This window comes from Myotis nattereri (assembly GCF_964212035.1).
Source record: "Myotis nattereri genome assembly, chromosome: 9".
NCBI lineage: Eukaryota > Metazoa > Chordata > Mammalia > Chiroptera > Vespertilionidae > Myotis > Myotis nattereri.
The window spans coordinates 80948701-80971347 of record NC_138084.1 but is presented as its reverse complement, the minus strand read 5'-3'; the positions used below and the strand labels follow the sequence as shown (position 1 = coordinate 80971347).

At 55.7% G+C, this 22647-nt stretch overlaps 1 protein-coding gene and 1 long non-coding RNA gene across 3 annotated transcripts in view; one reads left to right on the top strand and one right to left on the bottom strand.

Moving 5' to 3' along the window:
- Positions 1-8161, top strand: part of JAML (junction adhesion molecule like) — a 36717-nt gene extending 28556 nt beyond the window's left edge. The window contains exons 7-10 of one of the 2 annotated variants that reach the window (XM_081098548.1): positions 1769-1907; positions 3466-3526; positions 5535-5621; positions 7779-8161. In XM_081098548.1, coding sequence (XP_080954674.1) covers positions 1769-1907; positions 3466-3526; positions 5535-5621; positions 7779-7862 — 371 coding nt within the window. In that variant the 3' untranslated portion in view covers positions 7863-8161. The remainder of the gene's footprint in view (positions 1-1768; positions 1908-3465; positions 3527-5534; positions 5622-7778) is intronic. The other variant, XM_081098547.1, reaches the window with a different exon arrangement.
- Positions 8162-19533: 11372 nt separating this feature from the next.
- LOC308524273 lies at positions 19534-22421 on the bottom strand. The gene is made up of 3 exons (XR_013996396.1): positions 22210-22421; positions 20949-21132; positions 19534-20252 (listed from the first exon to the last, which is right to left on the bottom strand). It is a non-coding gene; the product is annotated as an uncharacterized lncRNA (long non-coding RNA).
- Positions 22422-22647: the final 226 nt, after the last annotated feature.

The following is a 22647-nucleotide window of genomic DNA, read 5'->3' as shown; positions in this document are numbered from 1 at the left end:
TTCACCTCCCAAGCCGTCCCCGCAGCGGTCTCTGCCCTGCCTCCAGCCCAGGGCGCAGGTGCCTTCCCGCTCCTTCCCCCTCACGTCAGTGGCTCCTAAGGTTCAGTAAATAAATGCTCACCTCTTCCTCCTGCCCCAGGCTCCTCTGCTTAGCTCGCATCCTATAGCTTTCTTCTTTTTCTTTGTTAATCCTCACCCGAGGATATTTTTCCATTGATTTTGAGAGAGAGAGGAAGAGAGAAATATCGATGTGAGAGAAACACATTGATTGGTTGCCTCCTGCAAGGCCCCAACCAGGGCCTGGGCTGGGGAGGAGCCTGCAACTGAGGTACGCGCCCTTGACCGGAATCGAACCCAGGACCCTCCGGTCCGCAGGCCGACGCTCTATCCATTGAGCCACACCGGCCAGGGCACTTCCTTTTTCTTAAAACAGCTTTATTGAGATATGAACACAGCGCGCCCACTCAGTGCACAGCTCGTGGTGGGTGTTCAGAGCTGTGCAGCCTTGACCACATCGGGAGTGTGGTTTGACGAGGTGCTTGCTGCAGGGCTGCGTGTGATGTCTCTCGTCTCACTGCCCATCGTCTCGTTTCCTCCGCCCACCGCATTCTGGCTGCCGCTGCTCCTCGCTCGGCTCCCATCCGACGGCACTCGGCACATCCCGCCCCCTTTCCTCGTGGGATTGGACGCCACACACTCCGTGTGGGACACAGTCTGTCCATCTCTGTCCATCTCTGTAGAGCTGTGTGCGGTCCACCCCAGTGCCCCCCAAGTCCTTCAAATACAAGACATCCAGCCGCGGCCACCTCTTCCCAGCCCACCTCACCCCCACCCGCCATGAATGCCGCCACCTACCCATTGTGCGCGCTGCTTCCCGTTCCGAGGACCCCGTCTACCTGGTGCACGGCCCTGTCGTCTGTGCCTGACTCTGAATCTGCCTTCTTCCCGTCCATCCTGCCGCCTTCGTGCTGGTGTCTTTATCTCCATCTTGAACTCAGGCCTCTGACTGGTCTCTGCCTTCATGCGTGGCTGGCTCCCTCTTCCTGCAGCAGCCACGGGTCCCAGCGCTCAGCCCCATCGCGATGTCCTCTCAGCGGCTTCTGGTTGCCTCCAGGACAAAAGCCAGACCCTGTATTTGTGTGTTTAGAATGAATGAGGAAACGAGTGCAGGAAAGTGCCCCGAAGGCCTCCCGTCCCGCTGGCGGCTGAGCTTTGCAGCGCGGAGACTTTCGAAAAGAACAACTTTCCCTCGGCCGGCGTGGCTCAGGGGCTGAGCGTCGCCCTATGACCAGGAGCTCACAGTTTGGTTCCCAGTCAGGGCACAGGCCCGGGTTGTGGGCTTGATCCCCAGTGGGGGGCGTGCAGGAGGCAGCCGATCCGTGATTCTCTCATCATGGATGCTTCTATCTCTCTCTCCCTCTCTGAAATCAATAAAATATATTTAAAAAAACAAAATCACTTTCCCATAGAAAGCTCAGTAGCGTCCAAGAGTCTGTTATGTCTACGTCATTTGTGACCCAAGTTTTAAGATAGAATTGTTCATGCAAAAGGGAGCTCTACGTGAGGTGCCGTCTCTTCTCTGCCCGTGAGCAAGGGCGTCAGGCTTTGGTTCTCAATCTGTAGGGACTGCAGGAGTCCTAGTGCTTCAACGCGGAGCGGACTCGGCCTTCTCCCCCACTTCCTGCCCGGCTGTGGCTGCTGCGTCTATAACTGGGGGCCTCAGCCCTTTCCTGTGCACTGAGGCCCCCACTGCTTCCTCCCTCCCCAGCACTGGTGACCGCCGTGGCCCGCAGTCCCGAGGTCCTGGGCGGCAGCCATCTGGTGATCATCGTGGGCATCGTCTGCGCCACTGTCCTGCTGCTTCCTGTGCTCATCCTGACTGCAAGGAGGATCCATGGGAGCAAGAGGTACAGGCCGCTGGTGGTGCCAGGCTGCCTCTGCCCCGAGGGGGGAGGGAAGACCGGCCGGAGCGGTGCCCTGTTCCCAGGAGGGCTGTTTCAAAAGGGAACGTCCTCTGTGGACGATGTGGTGTCAGATGCCCTTGGCATAGTCACCCGCGCCCTGCTCCCGAGGCCGTGCGCATTCCCACACCCGCCTCCTTTGAGTGGGTGTTTTACAAAGATCAGCAGCTCCTCTACAAATGGTGGTCTGGGTCAGCGGTTCTCAACCTGTGGGCCGTGACCCCTTTGGGGGTCGAACGACCCTTTCACAGGGGTCGCCTAAGACCATCGGAAAACACATATATAATTACATATTGTTTTTGTGATTCATCACTATGCTTTAATTATGTTCAATTTGTAACATGAAAATACATCCTGCATATCAGATATTTACATTATGATTCATAACAGTAGCAAAATCACAGTTATGAAATAGCAACAAAAATAATTTTATGGTTGGGGGTCACCACAACATGAGGAACTGTATTAAAGGGTCGCGGCATCAGGAAGGTTGAGAACCACTGGTCTAGGTGGTCTAGGTGCAGCATAATTCAGAGTCTAAACCACCCGTGGGCAAACTACGGCCCTTTTATGTAATGATGTTTACTTTGAATTTATATTAGTTCACACAAACACTCCATCCATGCTTTTGTTCCGGCCCTCCGGTCCAGTTTAAGAACCCATTGTGGTCCTCGAGTCAAAATGTTTGCCCACCCCTGGCCTAAACCTTGCCCAGCCGGTGTGGCTCAGTGGTTGAGCATCAACCTATGAACCAGGAGGTCACAGTTTGATTCCCAGTCAGGGCACATGCCAGGGTTGTGGGCTCAATGCCTAGTAGGGGGCGTGCAGGAGGCAGCCAATCAATAATTTTCTCTCATTGATGTTGTTTCTATTTCTCTTTCCCTCTCCTTTCCTCTCTGAAATCAATAAAGACATATTTTTTAAAAAAATTTTAAGGAGTATAAATCTTAAGCACAAACTATAATGGTGCCGTTCAATGCCTGAGATAAATGATTAAAAAATATTTTTACTGATTTTTAGAGAGAAAGAGAGGGAGAGGGAGAGAGTGAAAATAGGAAATAGGCCAAAATAGAAAAAAGTGTATTCAATGGCAAATGCAGAAGGCAAATGGCCGATATCAAAGGCCGAGGAGTGGGAAGGGGCCAGAGCGCACAGTGGGGTGCTTGTGGGGTAACTCGGCTGGGCCTTTGACCTGCTTCCCCTGCTGGCCCAGCAGCACCTCCCTGGTCCTGGGAGATAAGCAAGTAGCCGGTCGCCCGGCTCTGTGCACCCACTTGCATGGCTACAGACAGAAAGTCGGGGTGACAGTGGGGAAGGGGGAGCTGCTGCCCGGCCTCACGGTCTCAGGACGCTCTCTGCTCACCGGGAGGCGCTGCGGGCTTCGGGGTGAGCTGGGGAGGAGTCCAGGGAGAACAGCCCTGCCCTGGTGCCTCTTCCCCAAGCGCTGTCGGCACCTGGACTGGCCAGTCCTGGCCGCTAACCGCCTGCATCTCCTGCCTTGCAGTTCCGGGATGTCCACGGCCCTGGTGAAGAGCCTGGAGGACAGGGACAAGGCTCCCCCCGAGGTAAGAGGAGGCTCTGCCACTTGGCTGTGCCCGGCGAGGCCAGGTGAGCCCTGTGCCTATCAGGGTGGTGTCGCCCTCGCTCCTGCACCCGCGTCTGACTCATCCTGTGTCCTCACACGTGGGCCAGTGGCTGGCACAGAGCCCGGCTCCGGCCTCTCACCGCTGGACTAAGGCCCCCGGGGGGGGGGGCGGTGTGGGCTGCCGGCCGCCCAGTGTGTGTGCATGTGGGGGGGGTGCGCCTGAGCAGAGAGCACTGGACTCCGGCCAGACAGTCCCGGTGCGGGCCCAGCCCTGCGCCCCCTCTGAGCAGGACAAGGGCACCCAGACCTGCCCTGCCGTGGGCTCAGGTGTCGGGGTGACACGCAGGTGCTTCCTAACGCATGAGGCTGTGTGCACAGGAGGGGGAATCCGGGCGCGTTGGGGAGTGTCTGGGGGAGCCCCTGGTTAAGGGGAAAACCCAGGCCCCTTAGACAGCGAGGAGCCACCAGCCCGTTTCTTCCGCGTTCGTCGTAACAGAGCTGTGAATGGTTACGGCTAGGGACTGAGAAATGGATTTGTCCTTGGAACTCCTTTTTCTTTCTTTTTTAAACTTTTAAAACCCCCTTTGGGATGTGGACCTTCCCACCTTTTGTCTGTCTGGGCCCGGGAGCCGGGTTTCCTCACAGTGCAGGGCTCCAGAGCCCAGAGCCTTCCACTGGATGACGTTGCTTCCCCAAGTAAAGACGGAAGTGGGCATCGCCAGTGCCCCAGCCTCCCAGGTGAGAGGCTCTGAGAGGCCAGCCCGCCACGAAGCCTCTGAAAGGCTGGACGACAGGCCAGTGGCTGGCTGGTGCCGGCCTCCCCCCCAGGATTAATGAGGAGGAAGTAACCATGGAGTAGATCTGATTTGGTGAGAGAAGGATTCGGGCTGCTCCCTAAGGCCCATCAAACAAAGACTGGCAAAGAATTTGGTTCCTAAGATAGTGCTCTTTGCCGATGAGCTAATTTTCTTAATTTTCTGGAACATTGACGATGGAATTATCGTTATTGATGATAATTCTCTAGCTTTCAGTAACCCTCTGCGCCTGCCCGTGTGGGTGGCTGATGCCTGTGAATCATACCAGCTGGCCTTTTCTCTGTCACAGAACCACTGAGCCCAGTGGGGGTGGATCAGCAGTTGAGTATCGACCCAGGAACCAAGAGGTCAGGGTTCAATTCCGGTCAGGGCACATGCCCCGGTTGCAGGCTTGATCCCCAGTGTGGGTGTGCAGGAGGCAGCCGATCAATGATTCTCTCTCATCATTGATGTTTCTATCTCTCTCTCCCTCTCCCTTCCTGTCTGAAATCAATATAAATCCTAATATATAAAAACCCAGGGTCCGTAACAACCGACCGAACACTGGAAGTCAGTCCTGCAGTCACTGTGGGTGTAGCGACCCAGCACTGACTGCTGAGGGGGCTGTGGATTAGGCCCGAGAGAGGCCCGGAGAGAGAGGCAGGGTCTGATCTGCAGCCTCCATGGCAGCTGTTGATCAGCCGTTGCCTCTCTCTTTCTCTCTGGGCTTTGCCAGCAGCCGCGTCTGGCGTCTATTTCTCTCTGGGCCTCCGACTGGGCTGCTGATCAGCCCTGCCTCTCTGAACAGGCCCGGAGATAGGCCTAGAGACGCTGACTGGCATAGAAACCGACCAATCAGAACCAAATTGGCCAGCAGGGGAGGGCAGTTGGGAGCAATCAGGCTGGCAGGCAGAGGCAGTTAGGGGCGATCAGGCAGGCAGGCAGGTCAGCGGTTAGGAGCCATCGGTCCCAGATTGCGAGAGAGATGTCCGACTGCCAGTTTTGGCCTGATCTCCCTAAACTGGCAGTCGGACATCCTCCAAGGGGTCCCCGATTGAAGAAGGTGCAGGCTGGTCTGAGGGAACTCCCCCCCACCCCCACCCCATGCATGAATTTCATACACTGGGCCACTAGTATATATATAAAAAGTAGAACCACTGATTTTCAGGAACGTTTTACCATTTTCCCCTGTAGAAGCACGTTTACTCCTCAATCAACACGTGGGAGGTGACCAAGGAAGAAGAACCAAGTGACAGATCAGAGGCCACCTACATGACCATGGTGAGGAGGGGCTGGGTGTCTGGAGGCGGAGGACCTGGGGGGAGGATACAGCTGGGACATGAGGGGGATACAGCTGGGACCTAGATGGGGGGGGATACAGCTGCGACATGGGGGGGATACAGCTGGGAAATGGGGGGATACAGCCGGGACCCTGGGGGGGAGATACAGCTGGGACCTGGGGGGAGGATACAGCTGGGACATGGGGGGGGATACAGCCGGGACCTAGGTGGGGGGGATACAGCCGGGATCTGGGGGGAGGATATAGCTGGGACCCTGGGGGGAGGATATGGGGGAGGAGATGGCCAGGACCTGGCGGGGTGGGATACAGCCAGGACCTGGGGGGGAGCTGCTGAGGGCAGAGTCTTCTAAGCGGCAGGAAAGTCAGACGCTGAAGCTCTGCTGGATAGAGGAGTCATTCCAAGGTGCCTTCTCGCCCAGCCTTGAGTACGAGGGGCATGAAGGCCAGAGGTGGTGGATTTTAGGGGTGAAGAGGAACTTCAGTGTGGGGTGACAGGGTGCCTCTGCCCCATCAGTAGGGCCTGACAAAGAGGGCACCATGGGTCCTGGCTTAGGTCCTATGTCAGGTTGAATACACCCCAATGAAGGGGCGCCGTTGATCCTTGGACAGCGCTGCTGTAAGGGCAGACTCGCAGATGGCGGGCAGGCACACAGCCTGTGGGCTGGGCAGGCGGGAAGGTCTGGGGGGTGGGGGATTGAGGGAAGAGAAGAGAACTCATGGCTATGGACAGCAGTGTGGCGGTGGCTGGGGAGGGGGTGGAGATGGAGGAGGGCAGAGGGGGGCCCCTCCCAGCTCCTAGATTCCTTCACTCTGAGAGGGACTTCTTACCCATTGGCCTCACCTAACTGCCGGGAGGGCTGCACACCGGATCCCATAGCATCACGAGGAGCTGGTTCCTTCTCGCTCTTGGCTCAGTTCACCAGGGAAGCGTGGCAGCTGGAGGAGGCACCTGGGTGTGGGGAGCGGGGCAGGACAGAGGGTGAGGGGCAGGACAGGCTGCTTGTGGACTAATCATAGGCCTGGGCCCCCGGGAGCGCAGGCTCCGCTGTGCGGCTGATGGCTCGTGCACTTCCTGCTGACCCGCGGCTGAGGACACATGACTCCCCGCGGCCACAGGCCGGGAGGCTCTCCAGGGACGCGAGGTCGGGGCCTGGCCTGGTGCCTACGGCTGGAACAGTAGCTCCTCTCTGGAGCCGCAGTCGGACATAGTCACCCCCCTCGGCCATCACTGCCCTGTGACCTGCCGTGTGGTCTGCAGGGACGTCCGGCCCAGCCGCCCTGAGACCTGCCCCGCGGGTTCACAGAGGCTGTGGGAGGAGGTGGGTGCGAGTTGTCTTCGAAGCTCCCTGCCCAGGTTCAGTGGTAGGTGCTTCTAATTTATTCTTTTATTTTTACTTTTTTATTTTTATTTTTTACTTTTTTATTTTAACTTTTATCACCTGAGGATATTTTTCCATTGATTTTTAGAAAGAGTGGAAGGGAGAGAGAGAGACAGAGAAACACCAATGGATTGGCTGCCTCCTGATGCCCCTGAGCAGGGCCGGGAACCTGCGACTGAGGTGTGTGCCCTTGACTGGAATCGAACCCGGGACCCTTCAGTCTACAGGCCGATGCTCTATCCACTGAGCACAACTGGCTGGAGCGGTGCTTATAATTTAAACTCTGCGGGACATAGCACCTCTGTCCTCTTAAAATGGGCCGCCAACTCCCGGGCCGTCAGGGCTGGTCAGGTTATTGTACAACACCCTGCGCCAATGAATAAGCTCGGGGCGGACCACGCCTGCAGGGCAGGGGGCAGGGGTGACACAGAACCTTTGATTTTGTTGTTGAGTTGATGTCAACGAAGGGGCCCCATACCGGGTCCCTTTCCCAGCTTGTACAGCCAAGTGGCTAAGACCACAGCTTTGGAGCTGGGCTGCCCACAGGTCCGAATCCTGACTCTGACTTAGAAGCGAGGTGACCGTGGGCAGGGAACTTAGCGTCTCTGAGCCTCAGGTTTCTCATCCTTAAAATGGGAATAATATTACCTACCTCCCCGGGGGGGCCGGGTGGGCGGAAAGAGCTCCGTACGGGGTGGCTGTTCGGATTGAAATACGTTTCACAAATTGCTTTCTGCTCCTTCCCTCCCTTCCCTGCAGCACCCAGTGTGGCCTTCAGCACTGAATTACCCGCCTGAGAAAAAGTGGGCCGAGGGAGTGCCCCAAACAGGGCAAGCCTTTTAAGAAGAGTCCCCTCACCTTCCCGAGGCAGAGGCGCCCCTGTGCGGCCTGTCCCTGTGCCAGCCATGCAGACCGCCCCCCCCCCCCAGCTGTCCTGCCTCCCTGGCCAGCCAGAGGCTGAAGATGGCCACAGACGTGGGCCCTCTGGAGCGGACCCTGGCTGAGCTGCCCCAGCTGCACCAAGCACCCCATCCGGTCCATCCCTCAGGTTGAATGTGATCCTGGGAAGAATCACAGTGAAAACCAACCCGAATGTTTCCTGTGGCACATTGTCCCTAAATAAATGTGACCTGTGGATGTCATCCTGTCGTCATCCCCTGGCTGGGGCGGGAGGAGTGGAACCATGAGTCAGCCGAGGGGACTGAGAAAGTTTTAGAGGGTTGGAAGTGGGGTATGAATACACCTCTAAAATGTAAGCCAGCGCTTCTTTAAAACACACACACACACACACACACACACACACAATTGATTTTAGAGAGGAAGTGAGAGGGGGGAGAGAGAGAATCATCGACGGGCTGCCTTCTGCAGGCCCACACTGGGGATCAAGCCCACAACTGGGCATGTGCCCTGACTGGAAATTGAACCCTGACCTCCTGGTTCATAGGTTGATGCCCAGCCACTGAGCCACGCCAGCTGGGCACACCAGTGCTGCTTAACTCGGGCTGGGTGCAAAGTGGCTGGTGGCTCTGCGGAGCCTCACAGAGGCCCCCGAAAGTCCCGGGTGGAGCGTGGACATTTGTCTCTTTCAGAAGCGACGCCCGCAGGTTGCCAAGGTAAGTAGCCATCGACTTAACTGTTGGTCTGAAATGCGAGGTCCCTATACCTTCTGGTGACCATTACAAGATTCACTATGGTTAGTTTTTAAAATCTCTGGTTCTGAGCTCCGATGTCTAGCCTGGGCTCAGCTCACGTCTCCTCTCGCCTCCTGTGGGCCCCTCCTCTTCCTCTGTCTCCCGTCCTTCCCTTGGGCTGTCAGGGCAGGTGAAGAGGCCGTCATGCTTCTCTGCTTCTGGTACAAGTTCGAGTGGAGCCACCTTTTTCAAAGCGTCCTCTAACTCTAACCATCAGCACCCTCTCATCACCACCCACGAGTAGCGCCTCTCTTTCCCACTGTCCTGGGGTCTCCACTTGGAGGCCTCTTCTTGCTCTTGCTCAGCCAGGGCCAAGGGTCATTAAATACTGTCTCCTTGCCCCGGCCAGGGCGTCGGCCTGCCGCCCGCAGGGTCTGGGTTGGATTCTGACCGGTCTCGCGTACCTCGGTTGCAGGTTCCTGGTCAGGGCTCGCGCAGGGGGCAACCAATCGATGTGTTACCCTCACCCCGATGTTTCTCTCTGTCTTTCCCTCTCTCTCCCACTCTCCCTAAAAATCAATGGAAAAATATTCTCAGGCGAGGATTACAAAAAATAAAAAATACTGTCTTCTTACCTTTAACTCTAAATGAAGACAGTGCCAATGGTTTCACTGTGTGCATTGCAGGCAATACCCTGTCCAGGACTTACCAGTGGGGACACATGTGACCCGAGGAAGTGGTTTCCTTTCTGGGCTGTTAAGCAATGTGTTGTCCTGGGCTAGGTGGCCCGTTTCGACTTCCTCAAACCCTGGCTGCATAGGGTTAGGTGGGGGGACGGTGGTTTCGCAACTGCTGCTCTGGGTCAAAGAGAGTAGCTGGGGCGAGAGCTGGCGGGTGGCCGAGCAGCTCCCACAGGCCCTGCCCTGTGCGCACACCCTCCAGGGTCTGACCTGCCCAGATTTGAATTTGATTCTTTCAAGGCTTGGCTTTTATCCTGGGCTCAGCAGCTGTCACTGAGGGGGGAGAAGGAGGAAGCCCACTCCCCATCCTACCTCCCCACGAACCTTCCTCTTGTCCCAGGACGGAGTCCCGGGTGAGAGGAAGCCCGTGGCTCTCAGAAACGAGCCTTGCCTAAAACCCATCTCCCTCCGGGGCCGAGAGGAAGACCTGCTTACCCCCGCGTGCCTTCTCCTGGGATTGTCTGTCACACGCAGGAGCCTGGAGGCCTAGGCGCAGGGAATGGGCTTCGTGGTCCAACGAGCCTAGTTCGAATCCTGCTCTCTCTTCAGCATTGCAGCTTTTACTTCAACTCTCTGAGGCTGTTGCCCTACACAGGCGATGGGGGCGCGGGCATTTTGGGGGGACTACACGAGGGCCCTTGGGGACAGTGCTGGTCTGAGCCTCCACCGCTCCAGTGTAGCTTCCCTGGGGGGTGGGGGGGGGGGTGTTTCTTCTGCTGACTCAGTCCCCATCTCTCATTCATTTTTAAATTTTTTATTAAAAATATATATTTTTATTGATTTCAGAGAGGAAGGGAGAGGGAGAGAGAAAGATCAATGATGAGAGAGAGTTATCCATCAGCTGCCTCCTGCAGGCCCACACTGGGGCTCGAGCCCCAACACAGGCGTGTGCCCTGCCCGGGAGTCGGACGGTGACCTGGCTCGCAAGTGGACGCTCAGCCACTGCACCACGCGGGCTGGGACCTCACTCACGTTTTATTCTTTGTGCAGGAAGCTCTTTAACCCAAAATACCCAAGTTCCTCTTCCCTGGAGAGAGAGAGGTAGGAGCTGAGCTCAGCAGGAGGCCGCTGGAGGCGGAGCGGCTGGGCCTCCTGTGGTAGGACCTGCAGCATCAGGCTTCTACATGAATTTGCGGTATTTTAAGTTCCTAGAAGCACACAGGCCTTTGCTAATAGAAAGCAGCCTAAAGGTGGAGAGGGTGGGGCTGCCCATAAACAATGAAGAATCCAGCCCTGGCCTGGTTGGCTCAGTGGTTGGAGGGCCAGCCTGCGGACTGAAGGGTTGCGGCTTTGATTCTGGTCAAGGGCACGTACTTGGCTGCAGGTTTGATCCTGAGCACCGGTTGGGGCACATGCAGGAGGCAGCCGGCCGATGCATCTCTGACATCGACGTTTCTCTCTGTCTCTCGCCCTCTCTTCCACTCTCGCTAAAAATCGATGGGAAATATCCTCGCGTGAGGATCATGAAGAGTCTAGTAGCACCAGAGTTTGGCCGCCGCCGCCAGCCCTGCAGGCTTTCGCTGCTCGCTGCCACCCGACTCTTTTTTCCCTTTGCCTGGTCAGTGTGCTGACATATCAGCATTAGCCTTTTTTTAAAAAAAGTTTTTTGTTTTATTTATTTAATTAATTTATTTTTTAATTTCTTTTGGTTAATCTTCACCGAGGATGTTTTTCCTTGATTTCTAGAGAGAGTGAAAGGGAGAGGGAGAGACAGAGAGAGAGAGACACCGATGTGAGAGAGACACATCAATTGGTTGCCTCCTGGACCGAGGAACCTGCAACCAAAGTACGTGCTCTTGACCAGAATCGAACCTGGGACCCCTCAGTCCGAGGGCCGATGCGCTATCCACTGAGCCAAACCAGCTAGGGCTACATTAGCCTTTAAACACAGAAACACACACGCACACAAACCCCACTGTGTGTGTGTGTGTGTGTGTGTGTGCGCGCGCGCGCGGCAGGGTCAGGCAGCTGCTGAATCAGCTCAGTGACTTAGACCCAAAGCACCATAGGCTGCAAGTTCTCTCCCACGAGACCAGCGGCCCTCTCACTAGGGATAAACCCAGTTTCCCAGGACGACCGACCGTCCCAGCCAGTGGGTTTGCAAATGTGGTCTGGTCTTCCGCAAGGGGTCAGGCAGTCGTTACCACTTCTGTAAAACCAACTCGCGAGACGTCTCTTCTCTCTTATAAAGTGAGGGAACTCGCATTTTCTCAGAAAGCAAAGGCCTTCCTGTGAGAGCAGCAGTGGCGTGCCGTCCGGAACCTTCGGAGCGCCGGCCTGAGCCCCACCTCGGTGCCTGCGCCTCCTGGAGGCAGGTGCCGTCCTGTCGGCCCGGCCGCCCCTTCCTCTGTTTTCGTGGCAGGAATCTTATTTTTTAAAAATATATGTTTTTATTGATTTCAGAGAGGAAGGGAGAGGGAGAGGGAGAAACATGAATGATGAGAGAGAATCATTGATTGGCTGCCTGCTGCAGGCCTCACACTGGGGATCTAGCCCGCAACCTGGGCATGTGCCCTTGATGGGAATCAAACCCAGGACCCTTCAGTCCACTGGCCGATGCTCCATCTACTGAGCCACACCAGCCAGGGCCATGGCAGGAATCTTCTGATGCAAACACCTGTGTCTTTCCTGCTCCTGTGCCTGTGCTCTTGGTGCCCCCTGCCTGGATTGCCCTTCCCTCCTGCCAGCCGTCAGCATGCCTTCAGGGGCGGCTGAGTCCTGCCCGCCGGGCCCAGCTCCTGCTCACATCTTCTGGATGTTTCTGCTTTCCGGAGTGCATCTTCTGAGGCTCTCTAGTTATCTTTATGGGATGAGGCTGTCATAGCTCTTGGAGACCTATGTCGGGTCAGCAGGGACCCCTTGGGGACAATCTGTCCTTGAACAGTTCCCAGGGCCGGAGAGGCCCCGCGTGCCCAGGAGCCGCACCTGCTCCCACCTGGCCCACCTGTGCGAGGCTGCGTGAGGCCAGGCTGGCGGGGGGGTGCCTTTCTCTGGATGTAAAACAGGCATTTGTTCATGCGCCTCTGCTGGGGGACCAGGCCAGGCCCAGCAGGGACTCAGAACTTTAAGACACATCCCTGTCCTCACAGAGCTCAGTCTGCCTGGGAGATGGGAGTGTCAACAAAGAGGGCAGTACTCTCCGCTGGTCGGCACGGGCCCGAGAAATGCCAGGAGCGTCTGTGCCCGTCCTTGGCAATGGGCTGTGCCCCTCGCTCTGTGGGGAGCTTAGGCCTTTGTCTCCCCATCTGGACCGGGAGCTCTCGGGGGTGAGCTGTGGCTCACTCGTTGCTGGGTCTCCAGTTTCTAGCTGGGTGCCTGGCACGTCCGGGGCATTAAATAGATATTTGAGTTTGTTGGACGAGGGACTTGATAAACAAATGCGTGAGTGTGCCCAGTGTCACAGGAGCAAAGAGAGAAGAGGTAAGTAGAAGACAGGAAGTTGGTGACTCTGCAGCAGATACTTAAAGGAAAACTAGGAGTTAGTTGAGCAAGAGAGTGTTACTGGGAACCCCCGGGTGGGCTCCGGCCGCTTGTCGCTGTGCCCACTCATGAAGTGAGGCTTGAATCATATGAGGCGTTTACTGGGTCCAGCCAACCAAGAGGACAGGGCGCCTACAAGCATCAAATCCTGCCTTCCCACAAGGCACAGGGGTCAGGATTATATAGGGGAAGGGGCTGGGGTGAGGAGCACAGCCACGTGCAGGCCAGGGGGCCCACAGATGTCAGCTATCGTAATTAGTCATCAGGCGATGAGATGATGTTGAGATGATGGTTTGACTCCTGAACCTGACCCCGCTTATCGGTTCTGCTTGGTGGGTTCACAGCTGAGTCACCTCCCTAATTGCTTCCCAAAGATTTGGAAAAGGAAACTTTAAGAAAAACTTACCCCCCTATCCTATCTAATGAAAGAGAAACATGGTAATTAGCGTACGACCGCTACCCTTCCCATTGACTAATCAGGGAAATATGCAGATTAACTGCCAGCCAAGATGGCGGCTGGCAGCCAGGCAGCTGGAAGCTAACATGAGGCTTGCTTGCTTCAGTGACAGAGGACTCCAACGTTCCCCACCTGCCACCGCAGGCCTCTGAGCTGCAACTCTAAGCAACTATGTTACAAATATAGAAGCTAAACAAAACCTCAGAAACCTGCTTTAGTCTGTCGGGCTTCAGCCAGCAGGATCTCAACATTGTTTCAAATACAGAAGGTAAACAAAGGCCAGAAACCTGCTTTCAGCAGCGGAGACCTAAGAGCTGGAGCCAAGCCTCAAAGCTAAAGCTGGCCCAGAATAAAAAAAAAAGGGGGAAAAAAGGAGCAGTTGGGAGCTTCAGTCACTTGCCAGCCTGAAAACAGCCCTCAGCCCCTCACACAGACTGTCCAGGCACCCCAGTGGGGACCCCCACCCTGAAGGGTGTGTGACCAGCTGCAAACAGCCATCATCCCCTCATCCAGGCTGGCCAGGCACCCCAGTGGGGACCCCCATCCTGATCCAGGACACCCTTCAGGGCAAACCAGGCAGCCCCACCCATGCACCAGGCCTCTATCCTATATAGTAAAAGGGTAATATGCCTCCCAGTACCAGGATCAGTGGAGCCGAGAGGCCTCCCAGCACCGGGATCAGCGTGACAGGGATCGCCCTGCGGCTCTGTGTGTGACAGGGTGTGGCACCCCAACCCGCCCCCCCCCCCCACGGGCCCTGCTCTCTGTGTGACAGGGTAGAGCCATAACCTCCCCATCGGCCCTGCCCTGAGTGTGAGAGTGGCGACGCCCCAACACCCTGATTGGCCCTGCTCTGTGGGTGATAGAGGGCGGCGCCCCAACCGCCCCCCCCCCCCCACCTCCACGGGCTCTGCTCTGTGTGTGATGCAGTAGAGCCATAACCTCCCCATCGGCCCTGCCCTGAGTGTGACAGTGGCGGCGCCCCAACCGCCTGATTGGCCCTGCTCTGTGGGTGATAGAGGGCAGCACCCCAACCCCCTGATCCGCCCTGCTCTGTGTGTGACAGGGGGCTGTGCCCCAACTCCCCTATTGGCCCTGCTCTGTGAGTGACAGGGGGGAGCTCCTCAACCCCCTGATGGGCCCTGCTCTGTGCGTGACAAGGGGTGGCGCCGCAACCTCCCCATCGACCCTGCCTTGAGTGTGACAGGGGGCGGTGCCCCAACCCCACAATCGGCCCTACCCTGAGCATGACTGAGGGTGGCATCGCAACCTCCTGATCCACCCTGCTCTGTGCATGACAGGGGACGGTGCCCCAACTCCCCAATCGACCCTGCTCTGAGCCCGACCAGGGGCTGCACCTAGGGATTGGGCCTGCCCTCTGCCACCCAGGAGCAGGCCTAAGCCAGTAGGTCGTTATCTCCTGAGGGGTCCCAGACTGCGAGAGGGCACAGGCCGGGCTGAGGGACCCCTCTCCCCGCCCCGAGTGCACAAATTTTTGTGCACTGGGCCTCTAGTCCTATCTAATAAAAGAGAAACATGGTAATTAGCCATACCTCTGCTACCCTTCCCATTGGCTAATCAGGGCGATATGCAAATTAACTGCCAGCCAAGATGGTGGCCGGCAGCCAGGCAGCTGGAAGCTAACATGAGGCTTGCATGCTTCAGTGATGGAGGAAACCAACATTCCCCGCCTGCCTTTCCGGCCTCTGAGCTTGCAGTTTGAAGCATAGTTACAAATATAGAAGCTAAACAAAACCCCAGAAACCTGCTTTCAGCGAGCCGGGATCTCAGAGCTGGAGTTATACATTGTTTCGATTATAGAACCCAAACAAACCAGATACCTGCTTTCAGCAGCAGAGGCCTCAGAGCTGGAGCCAGAGCTAAAGCTGGCCCAGAATTAAAAAAAAGAAAAAAAGGAGCAGTTGGGAGCTTCAGTCACCCGCCAGCTGAAAACAGCCCTCAGCCCCTCACCCAGACTGGCCAGGCACCCCAGTGGGGACCCCCACCCTGATCCAGGACACCCTTCAGGGCAAACCAGCCAGCCCCCACCCATGCACCAGGCCTCTATCCTGTATAGTAAAAGGGTAATATGCCTCCCAGTACTGGGATCAGTGCAGCCACGAGGTCTCCCAGCACCGGGATCAGCGGAGCGGAGATGTCTCCCGGCACCGGGATCAGCGTAACAGGGGGCAGCACCCAAACCCCCTGATTGCCCTGTGGCTCTGTGTGTGACAGGGGGTGGGGCCACAACCTCCCTATCCGTCCTGCTCTGTTCCTGACAGGGGAAGGCGCCCCAACCTCCTGATCAGCCTGCTCTGTGCCTGATACCGGGGAGCTCCCCAACCCCTTGATCACCCTGCGGCTCTGTGTGTGACAGGGTGAGGTGCCCCAACCCCCCTCCCCCGCCCCCCTATGGGCCCTGCTCTGTGTGTGACAGGGTAGAGCCATAACCTCCCCATCGGCCCTGCCCTGAGTGTGACAGTGGCGGCGCCCCAACCCCCTGATTGGCCCTGCTCTGTGGGTGATAGAGGGTGGCACCCCAACCCCCCCCCCCGCCCACAGGCCCTGCTCTGTGTGTGATGGAGTAGAGCCATAACCTCTCCATCGGCCCTGCCCTGAGTGTGACAGTGGCGGCGCCCCAACCCCCTCATCAGCCCTGCTCTGTGGGTGATAGAGGGCGGTGCCCCAACCCCCTGATTGGCCCTGCTCTGTGCGTGACAGGGGGTGGCGCCGCAACCTCCCCATCGACCCTGCCTTGAGTGTGACAGGGGGCGGTGCCCCAACTCCCTAATCAGCCCTACCCTGAGCATGACTGAGGGTGGCATCACAACCTCCTGATCCGCCCTGCTCTGTGCATGACAGGGGGCGGCGCCCCAACTCCCCAATCGGCCCTGCTCTGAGCCCGACCAGGGGCTGTACCTAGGGATTGGGCCTGCCCTCTGCCACCCAGGAGCAGGCCTAAGCCAGTAGGTCGTTATCTCCTGAGGGGTCCCAGACTGGGAAAGGACACAGGCCAGGCTGGGGGACACCCCCATCACCCCCCCCCCCCGAGTGCACAAATTTTTGTACGCCGGGCCTCTAGTCCTATATAATAAAGAGCTAACATGCTAATCAGACTGGACAGTGGAAGGACCTTCCTAACGACCAGTGGGTGGGGGGTGGGGCCACAGCCGAGGCTGTGAAAGCCTACCCTTGCACGAATTTTGTGCACTGGGGCTCTAGTCCATATATAAGAAACTTAAGCCTCAGTCACATAAGTATATGTGTTCTAAGATCTAAATAATATGATTATGTTTCAGATTAATTCAGATGCTCTATCTACCAGGTTAGAGGTGCCCCTATGGAGGGGAGGTGTTCCTGGAGGAGGGGCTGCCGAGACACAGACACCAGAGGTGAAGCCCCATGTGGGTGAGAGAACCTCCCCTGGAATGGGATGGTTGGGACGGGCGTGGGCCAGAGAGGAGAGGGGAGCGGCCGAGCCCCGCCAGCCGCCAAGCCCTGGTGTCCTGAGCCAGCGCGGTGTTTGCAGGTCCCGAGGCCAGCATTTACCCCTCAGCTTGCTCCTGCTCACCAGTCCGTTCCTCCAACCCCCAAACCCGGCCGCTTGCCCCGGGCTGCAAACCTTTTCATATTCACTGAAGGCAATACTTCTCAGACTACACTATGCTCAGGCATAACCTGGAGCTCTTGTTAGAAATGAAGATTCTGATTGGTTGGGTCTGAGCTGCGCTCTGAGAAGTGAGGCTCGAAGCCCAGTGCAGCAAGGGAGGCTCTCTCTGCCTCAGGTAGGCATTCCGAAGGCCGACAGCCATCTTCCTCTGGGTTACGTGTAAGACCGCTTCTCCCAGCAGAGCAGGTACCTGAGTGTCATCTGGTAAAATCTGCAGGATGTGTGGTACTTGGTAGAAATGCAGCCCATTTTGGTATTGGTGTTTCATTCTGCAAAGTAACTGACTTCCTGCTCCCTGGGTTTCATTAGTTCCTGGGAAGACCTACTCTTCCGGGGCAAAGGGCATCCGGAGGCTCAAGTGAGCGGTGGTGGTGGTGGGGAGGGGGTGGTTCTGGGGAGCCCTCCTCTGCGTGACACTGTGAGGGACCTCGCCCCTGATTCAGCACCTTCTGACCCTTCTGTTGTACATCACATACCTGGTTTCTCTTGGTCAAATACTGAATGGAAGCAGGGGGAACTTCTGGATGCACTTCTTTTTTCTTTTTCAAATTAAAAAATGTTTTTATTGACTTTAGAGAGAGAGGAAGGGAGAGGGAGAGAGACATCAATTGGCTGCCTGCTGCATGCTCCCTGTTGGGCATCAAGCCTGCAGCCTGGGCATGTGGCCTAACCAGGAATGGAACCAGCAACTGTTTGGTGCACAGGACGATGCTCATCCAGCTGAGCCACACCCTGACCAGGGTTGGACCCACTTCTTATCTCAAATGTCCCCAAATGGAAGCTCCTGGACCCAGTGTGAGACCAAGTGAGCAGGAGAAGTGGCTTCCCTGGGCCGCACAGGCACCCTCAGCTGCATTACGAAAAAGGAGGAGGCCGGCCACGTCAAACCAAAACTCTCCGGCTGACATGTGCCTGCGGCAGCCTCGGGGTGGCTGGGTGCAGCCAGGGGCCTGAAGGAAGCTGAGCCTGGCAAGGCCCTGGCTGCACGGGCAGCAGGGGCTGGGCTGCAGGTGGGGGGCAGGGAGGGGGGCACAGGGTGGGGGTGGGGGGACACTTCTCCCTGGGTCGCCCGCTTTCTCCTTCCCTGATTTTCATTCCCATGGGCTGTGTGACCTGGGATGAGCAGCGGGCCATAGCTAGCATACCGACCAGGGCACCTGAGGACAGAGTCTGTATAAGGTCCAGGCATGGACACCCCTCAGCGGGGAGAGCGCCCCAGCATTTCCGTCAGCCCTCTGGCTCCAGCACCTGCCACGCACACCTGGCCTCCTTCCCTCCCCCTCTGACCTAGAGGCCGAGTCTGGGCCCCACTACCTTCACCACGATGGCTGCTTCCCCTCATCCCTCTCCAGATCCATTCATTCATTCACTCAGGGGGGCGGGGGTGGGGGGGCGGCTGTGCAGCCACGCAGCTCCTGTGTATTGAGAGTCTGCTCTGAGCCAAGCCCTGAGCCGGCCTGCCCTATTCCTGCAGGCCCTGCCCTGGCTCTTTCCTCTTCAGCACAGGCAGGGCCCTGGCCCCTCTGTGGCCCTAGACAAGCCGAGGCAAGGCCCCCCTCTGGGTGGCAGTGTGGCATGCTGGGAATGCCCAGTGCTCCACACAGACGCCGTGAACCCCAGCTCTGACTACCCAGGCTACTGTACACATGTCAAACTGGTGGGTAGGCCCGGCCGGCCTGGCTCAGTGGTTGAGCGTCGACCTATGAACCAGGAGGTCACTGGTTCGATTCCCGGTCAGGGCACGTGCCCTGGTTGTGGGCTTGATCCCCAGTGGGGTATATGCAGGAGGCAGCCGATCAGTGATTCTCTCTCATCATTGATGTTACTCTCTCTCTCTCTCTCCCTTCCTCTCTGAAATAAAAAATATATATTTAAAACACACATACACAAATAACCCCCGGTGGCTGAGACCTGCCAACCACTGTGTCCTCATTGGAATAAAAAAAAAAAAAAAAGATGAGGAAGAAGCCACCTTCCCCGGGGTCACAAGCTGAGGAATCGCATGGAAGGAGCTTGGTGCAGCGTTAATGCTCAGAATAGCAGCTGCTCCTGCGTGGGGCACCGGCAGCCCGTCAGGCCGCAGGTGGCTACCGCCTGAGAACCTACTTTTCCCAGAAAGTGGGGTGATCTTCTCTGCTTAGAGGCCCTTGGGACTCCACCCCAAGTTCTCCTACTCTTGGTATTAGCCTATTTTCCCCTCCTTTTTAAAGAAAAATGTTAAGCATATGTAACAGACGAGAGAACTGTGTCATGAACCGTGGCACCCACCACCAGTTCCAACAACTGACACCACCTCCCTCCTGCCTTGTCCCCCTGGAATATCTCCAAGCAAATTCCAGGCATCATATGATTTTACCTGTAAAATTTCTGGTGTGTGACAGATAAAGCTCTCAGAGCACATAGCACAACACTTTTCATACCTAACAAAATTAATAAACTTACATTAATATAATCAATTACACAGACTATATGCATTTCCCCCCAATTGTCTCAGGAATGTCTTTTTACTGCCCACGTAAGAAACATTCAAACCTGTGGGGAACTTTTGTGAGTTTATTTGAGCCAAACTGCGGACAGGGAAGCAAAATCTCACTTCATGGAGATAACGCCCTAGGGAATGGCAGTTTCCCGCCTTGTTTTATACACTACAACCAACAGAGGAGACGTCAGTGGGGCACAGGAGGCCCATTGGTGATAGGTTAGGGAGGCGGGAGAAATCAAAGTGGAAGGAGAGGGCATCTCTGGGATTGGATAAAAAGTGAAATGATAGACAGACACATACACAGGGGGTGAAAGGTTAAGGTCGGTGGTGCATCTCAGATGGTGATTAAAGAAAATTGAATTTATTTAAGGAAAAGGGGATGGGGCTGGAGACCGCTTCAGGTGTTTAGCCCGGGACTAGCTACCACTATCCACGGCTCCCTGGTTGCAGTCTCATGGGGGCCCTTAGAGCTTGGGGGAGACGTGCCTGTGGGGGAAGGAGGGGAAGGGAAGGGCACAGGCGTGCTCCTTGGAGGGAGAGTGCACATGGGTCCTTTGCTCTGAGCATAGTTCTCTCTCTCTTGCAGGTGGGAATCTTAGGGGAGGGCTCAGGGCCTTAATAGAAAATTCACCAGCTTCCCAGGTGAGCTCTTTCAGGGTCGTGGTCTCCGCTGATTGGTCAGCACCAGGGCCAGGGGTCATTGGTCAGTAGAGCTGGTCCTGAGGCAGCCACGGTGTCACTTGTCTGGTTTTGCTGCTTTTCTGGGCCTGGAGCTGAAAGGCAACTGAGGCTTGGATGTTATCTCTAGGGAGCGAAGGTCGGGGTCTAAACCGCCTCACCAGGGATATGAGAGATCAGGGTCCAAACCGCAGGACCAGTGACATGGGAGGGGAGGAGAGGTCACCCTGGGGGCGAGGTGCTTGGTTTCCCAGCTTTGCCCCTTGCTGGGCACCTGGAGCTTTCTGCCCTGGTGACCTTCTGTACCCGCCCTTCGTCCTCGCTTGGGTCTAACAGTGGGTACAGGATAGTAGTTAACAGTTAACAACATAAAAGTAACAACAAGGACATTTGTAGTCTCTGCTCTGGTGCAGTGGCTGTGCCCTGAGGGGTCTGGAGGAAGGGAGTTACCCTGACATTCCAAAGGCCTGTTATCTTAGATGCAAAAGACGACAGGCTCCATTAAGGTAAAGAGTGACCTTTATTTGAGCATGGAAACCATTGGAGAGTGTTTTTTTTAAATTGATTTCAGAGAGAGGAAGGGAGAGGGAGAGATAGTAACACCCATGATGGGAGAGAATTATTGATACATTGCCTCCCGCACGCCCCGGATTGGAGATTGAGCTCAAAACCCAGGCATGTGCCCTGACCAGGAATGAAACCATGACCTCCAGGTTCATGGGTTGACGCTCAACTACTGAGCCACACTGGCTGGGCTGTTTGGTTTTTACAACACAAACTTGTTATCTTACGGTTCTGTTGGTTAGGAGTCTGACACTGGTCTCACGTCGCGAAAATCAAGACAGAGGCAGAGTTGCGTTGCTTTCTGGAGGCTGTAGGGGAGCATCCCTTGCCTTTTCCATTCCAAACACGGCCATCTTCCTTGGCTTATTACCCTTTTCCTCTATCTTTAAAAAAATGTTGCTGATACGTCTCCTAGGGCAAGAGAAGCAAAGGGAAAAATGAACAAGGGGGGCTACATGAAGCTAAAAAGCTCTGCACAGCAAACACCAAACCATCACAAAATGAACAGGCAACCCACGGAATGGGAGAACATATTTGCCAGTGACACATCTGATAAGGGTTAATTTCCAGAATATATAAAGGACTGATATAGCTCAACAAAAGGAAGACAAATAACCCAACTTAAAAAAAATAAATGGGCAAAAGACCTGAATAGACACTTCTCCAAAGAGAATGTACAGAACATGAAAAAATGCTTAAAGTCATTGATCATCAGAGAGCTGCAAATTAAAACCACAATGAGGTATCACCTCACACCTGTCAGAATGGCTACCATCAACAAATCAACAACTGATAAGTGCTGGCGAGGATGCGGAGAAAAAGGAACCCTCGTGCACTGCTGGTGGGAATGCAGACTGGTGCAGCCACTATGGAAAACAGTATGGAGTTTCCTCAAAAAATTAAATACGGAGCTGCCATTTGACCCTGTGATCCCACTTCTAGGAATATATCCCAAGAAACCAGAAACACCCATCGGAAAGGATACATACATGCACCCCTATGTTCATAGCAACACAATTTACAATAGCTAAGGTCTGGAACAGCCCAAGTGCCCATCAGCAGGTGATGGATAAAAAGCTGTGGTACATCTACACCATGGGATACTATGCAGCAGTAACAATGAAGGATCTCTGACCTGGAGAGCATTATACCAAGTGAAGCAAGTCAATAAGAGAAAGACAAGTGTCACGTGATCTCCCTCATGTGTGGAATCTAATGAGTAAAAGAAACTGACAAATGCCCCAGAGGCACGGCACCTGGAACAGAACGACAGCTCTCAGAGGGCGGTGGGGGGGAGCAGGTGACCAAGGATGTGCGTGCACACACACATAGCCACAGGCACAGGCCACAGTGTGGTGAAGGCCTGGGGTGGGCGGGAGCTGGCAGAGGGGGGCAAAGGGGGGAAAAGTGGGGAACATGTGTGTTCTCTCAACAATAAAAAGATCGGCTTGATCAGGGAAGATTCTAGCCGAGGACATGGCCACCTACCTTAAACGGCTTTCAGTTAAACAGTTTTCATTTCAGACCATCTTCTGTGGTTATTCTGGGTCTCTAGGTGGCATGGCAGCCACGCAGGCCTCCCCGAGCTCGTCAGGTTGGCGTGGCCCCTCCCCGCGCGGCTGTGGATGTGCCTTACATCCCCCTGTAAGACCGCTTAGGTGCGTTAGCACCAGCTCGCTTTGACATACTCTGATTTCAGTGAAAATGCCAGAATAATGAGGAAGTCCCTACTTCCCCAAAGTCTCCTGACTCACTTCCCCGAATGCTTTCCAAATAACATGAACAAGTGTCTCCTTTTTTGGGGTGTCCCCTCACCCTTACAGCAGCTTTGAAATAAAGGGGTTCCTCTAACAGCTTTCAAAACCCAACCAAGAAGAAAGGCAGGGTCTGCTTTAGTTCTTGTTTTCGAGGGTAAACATTTCTGGG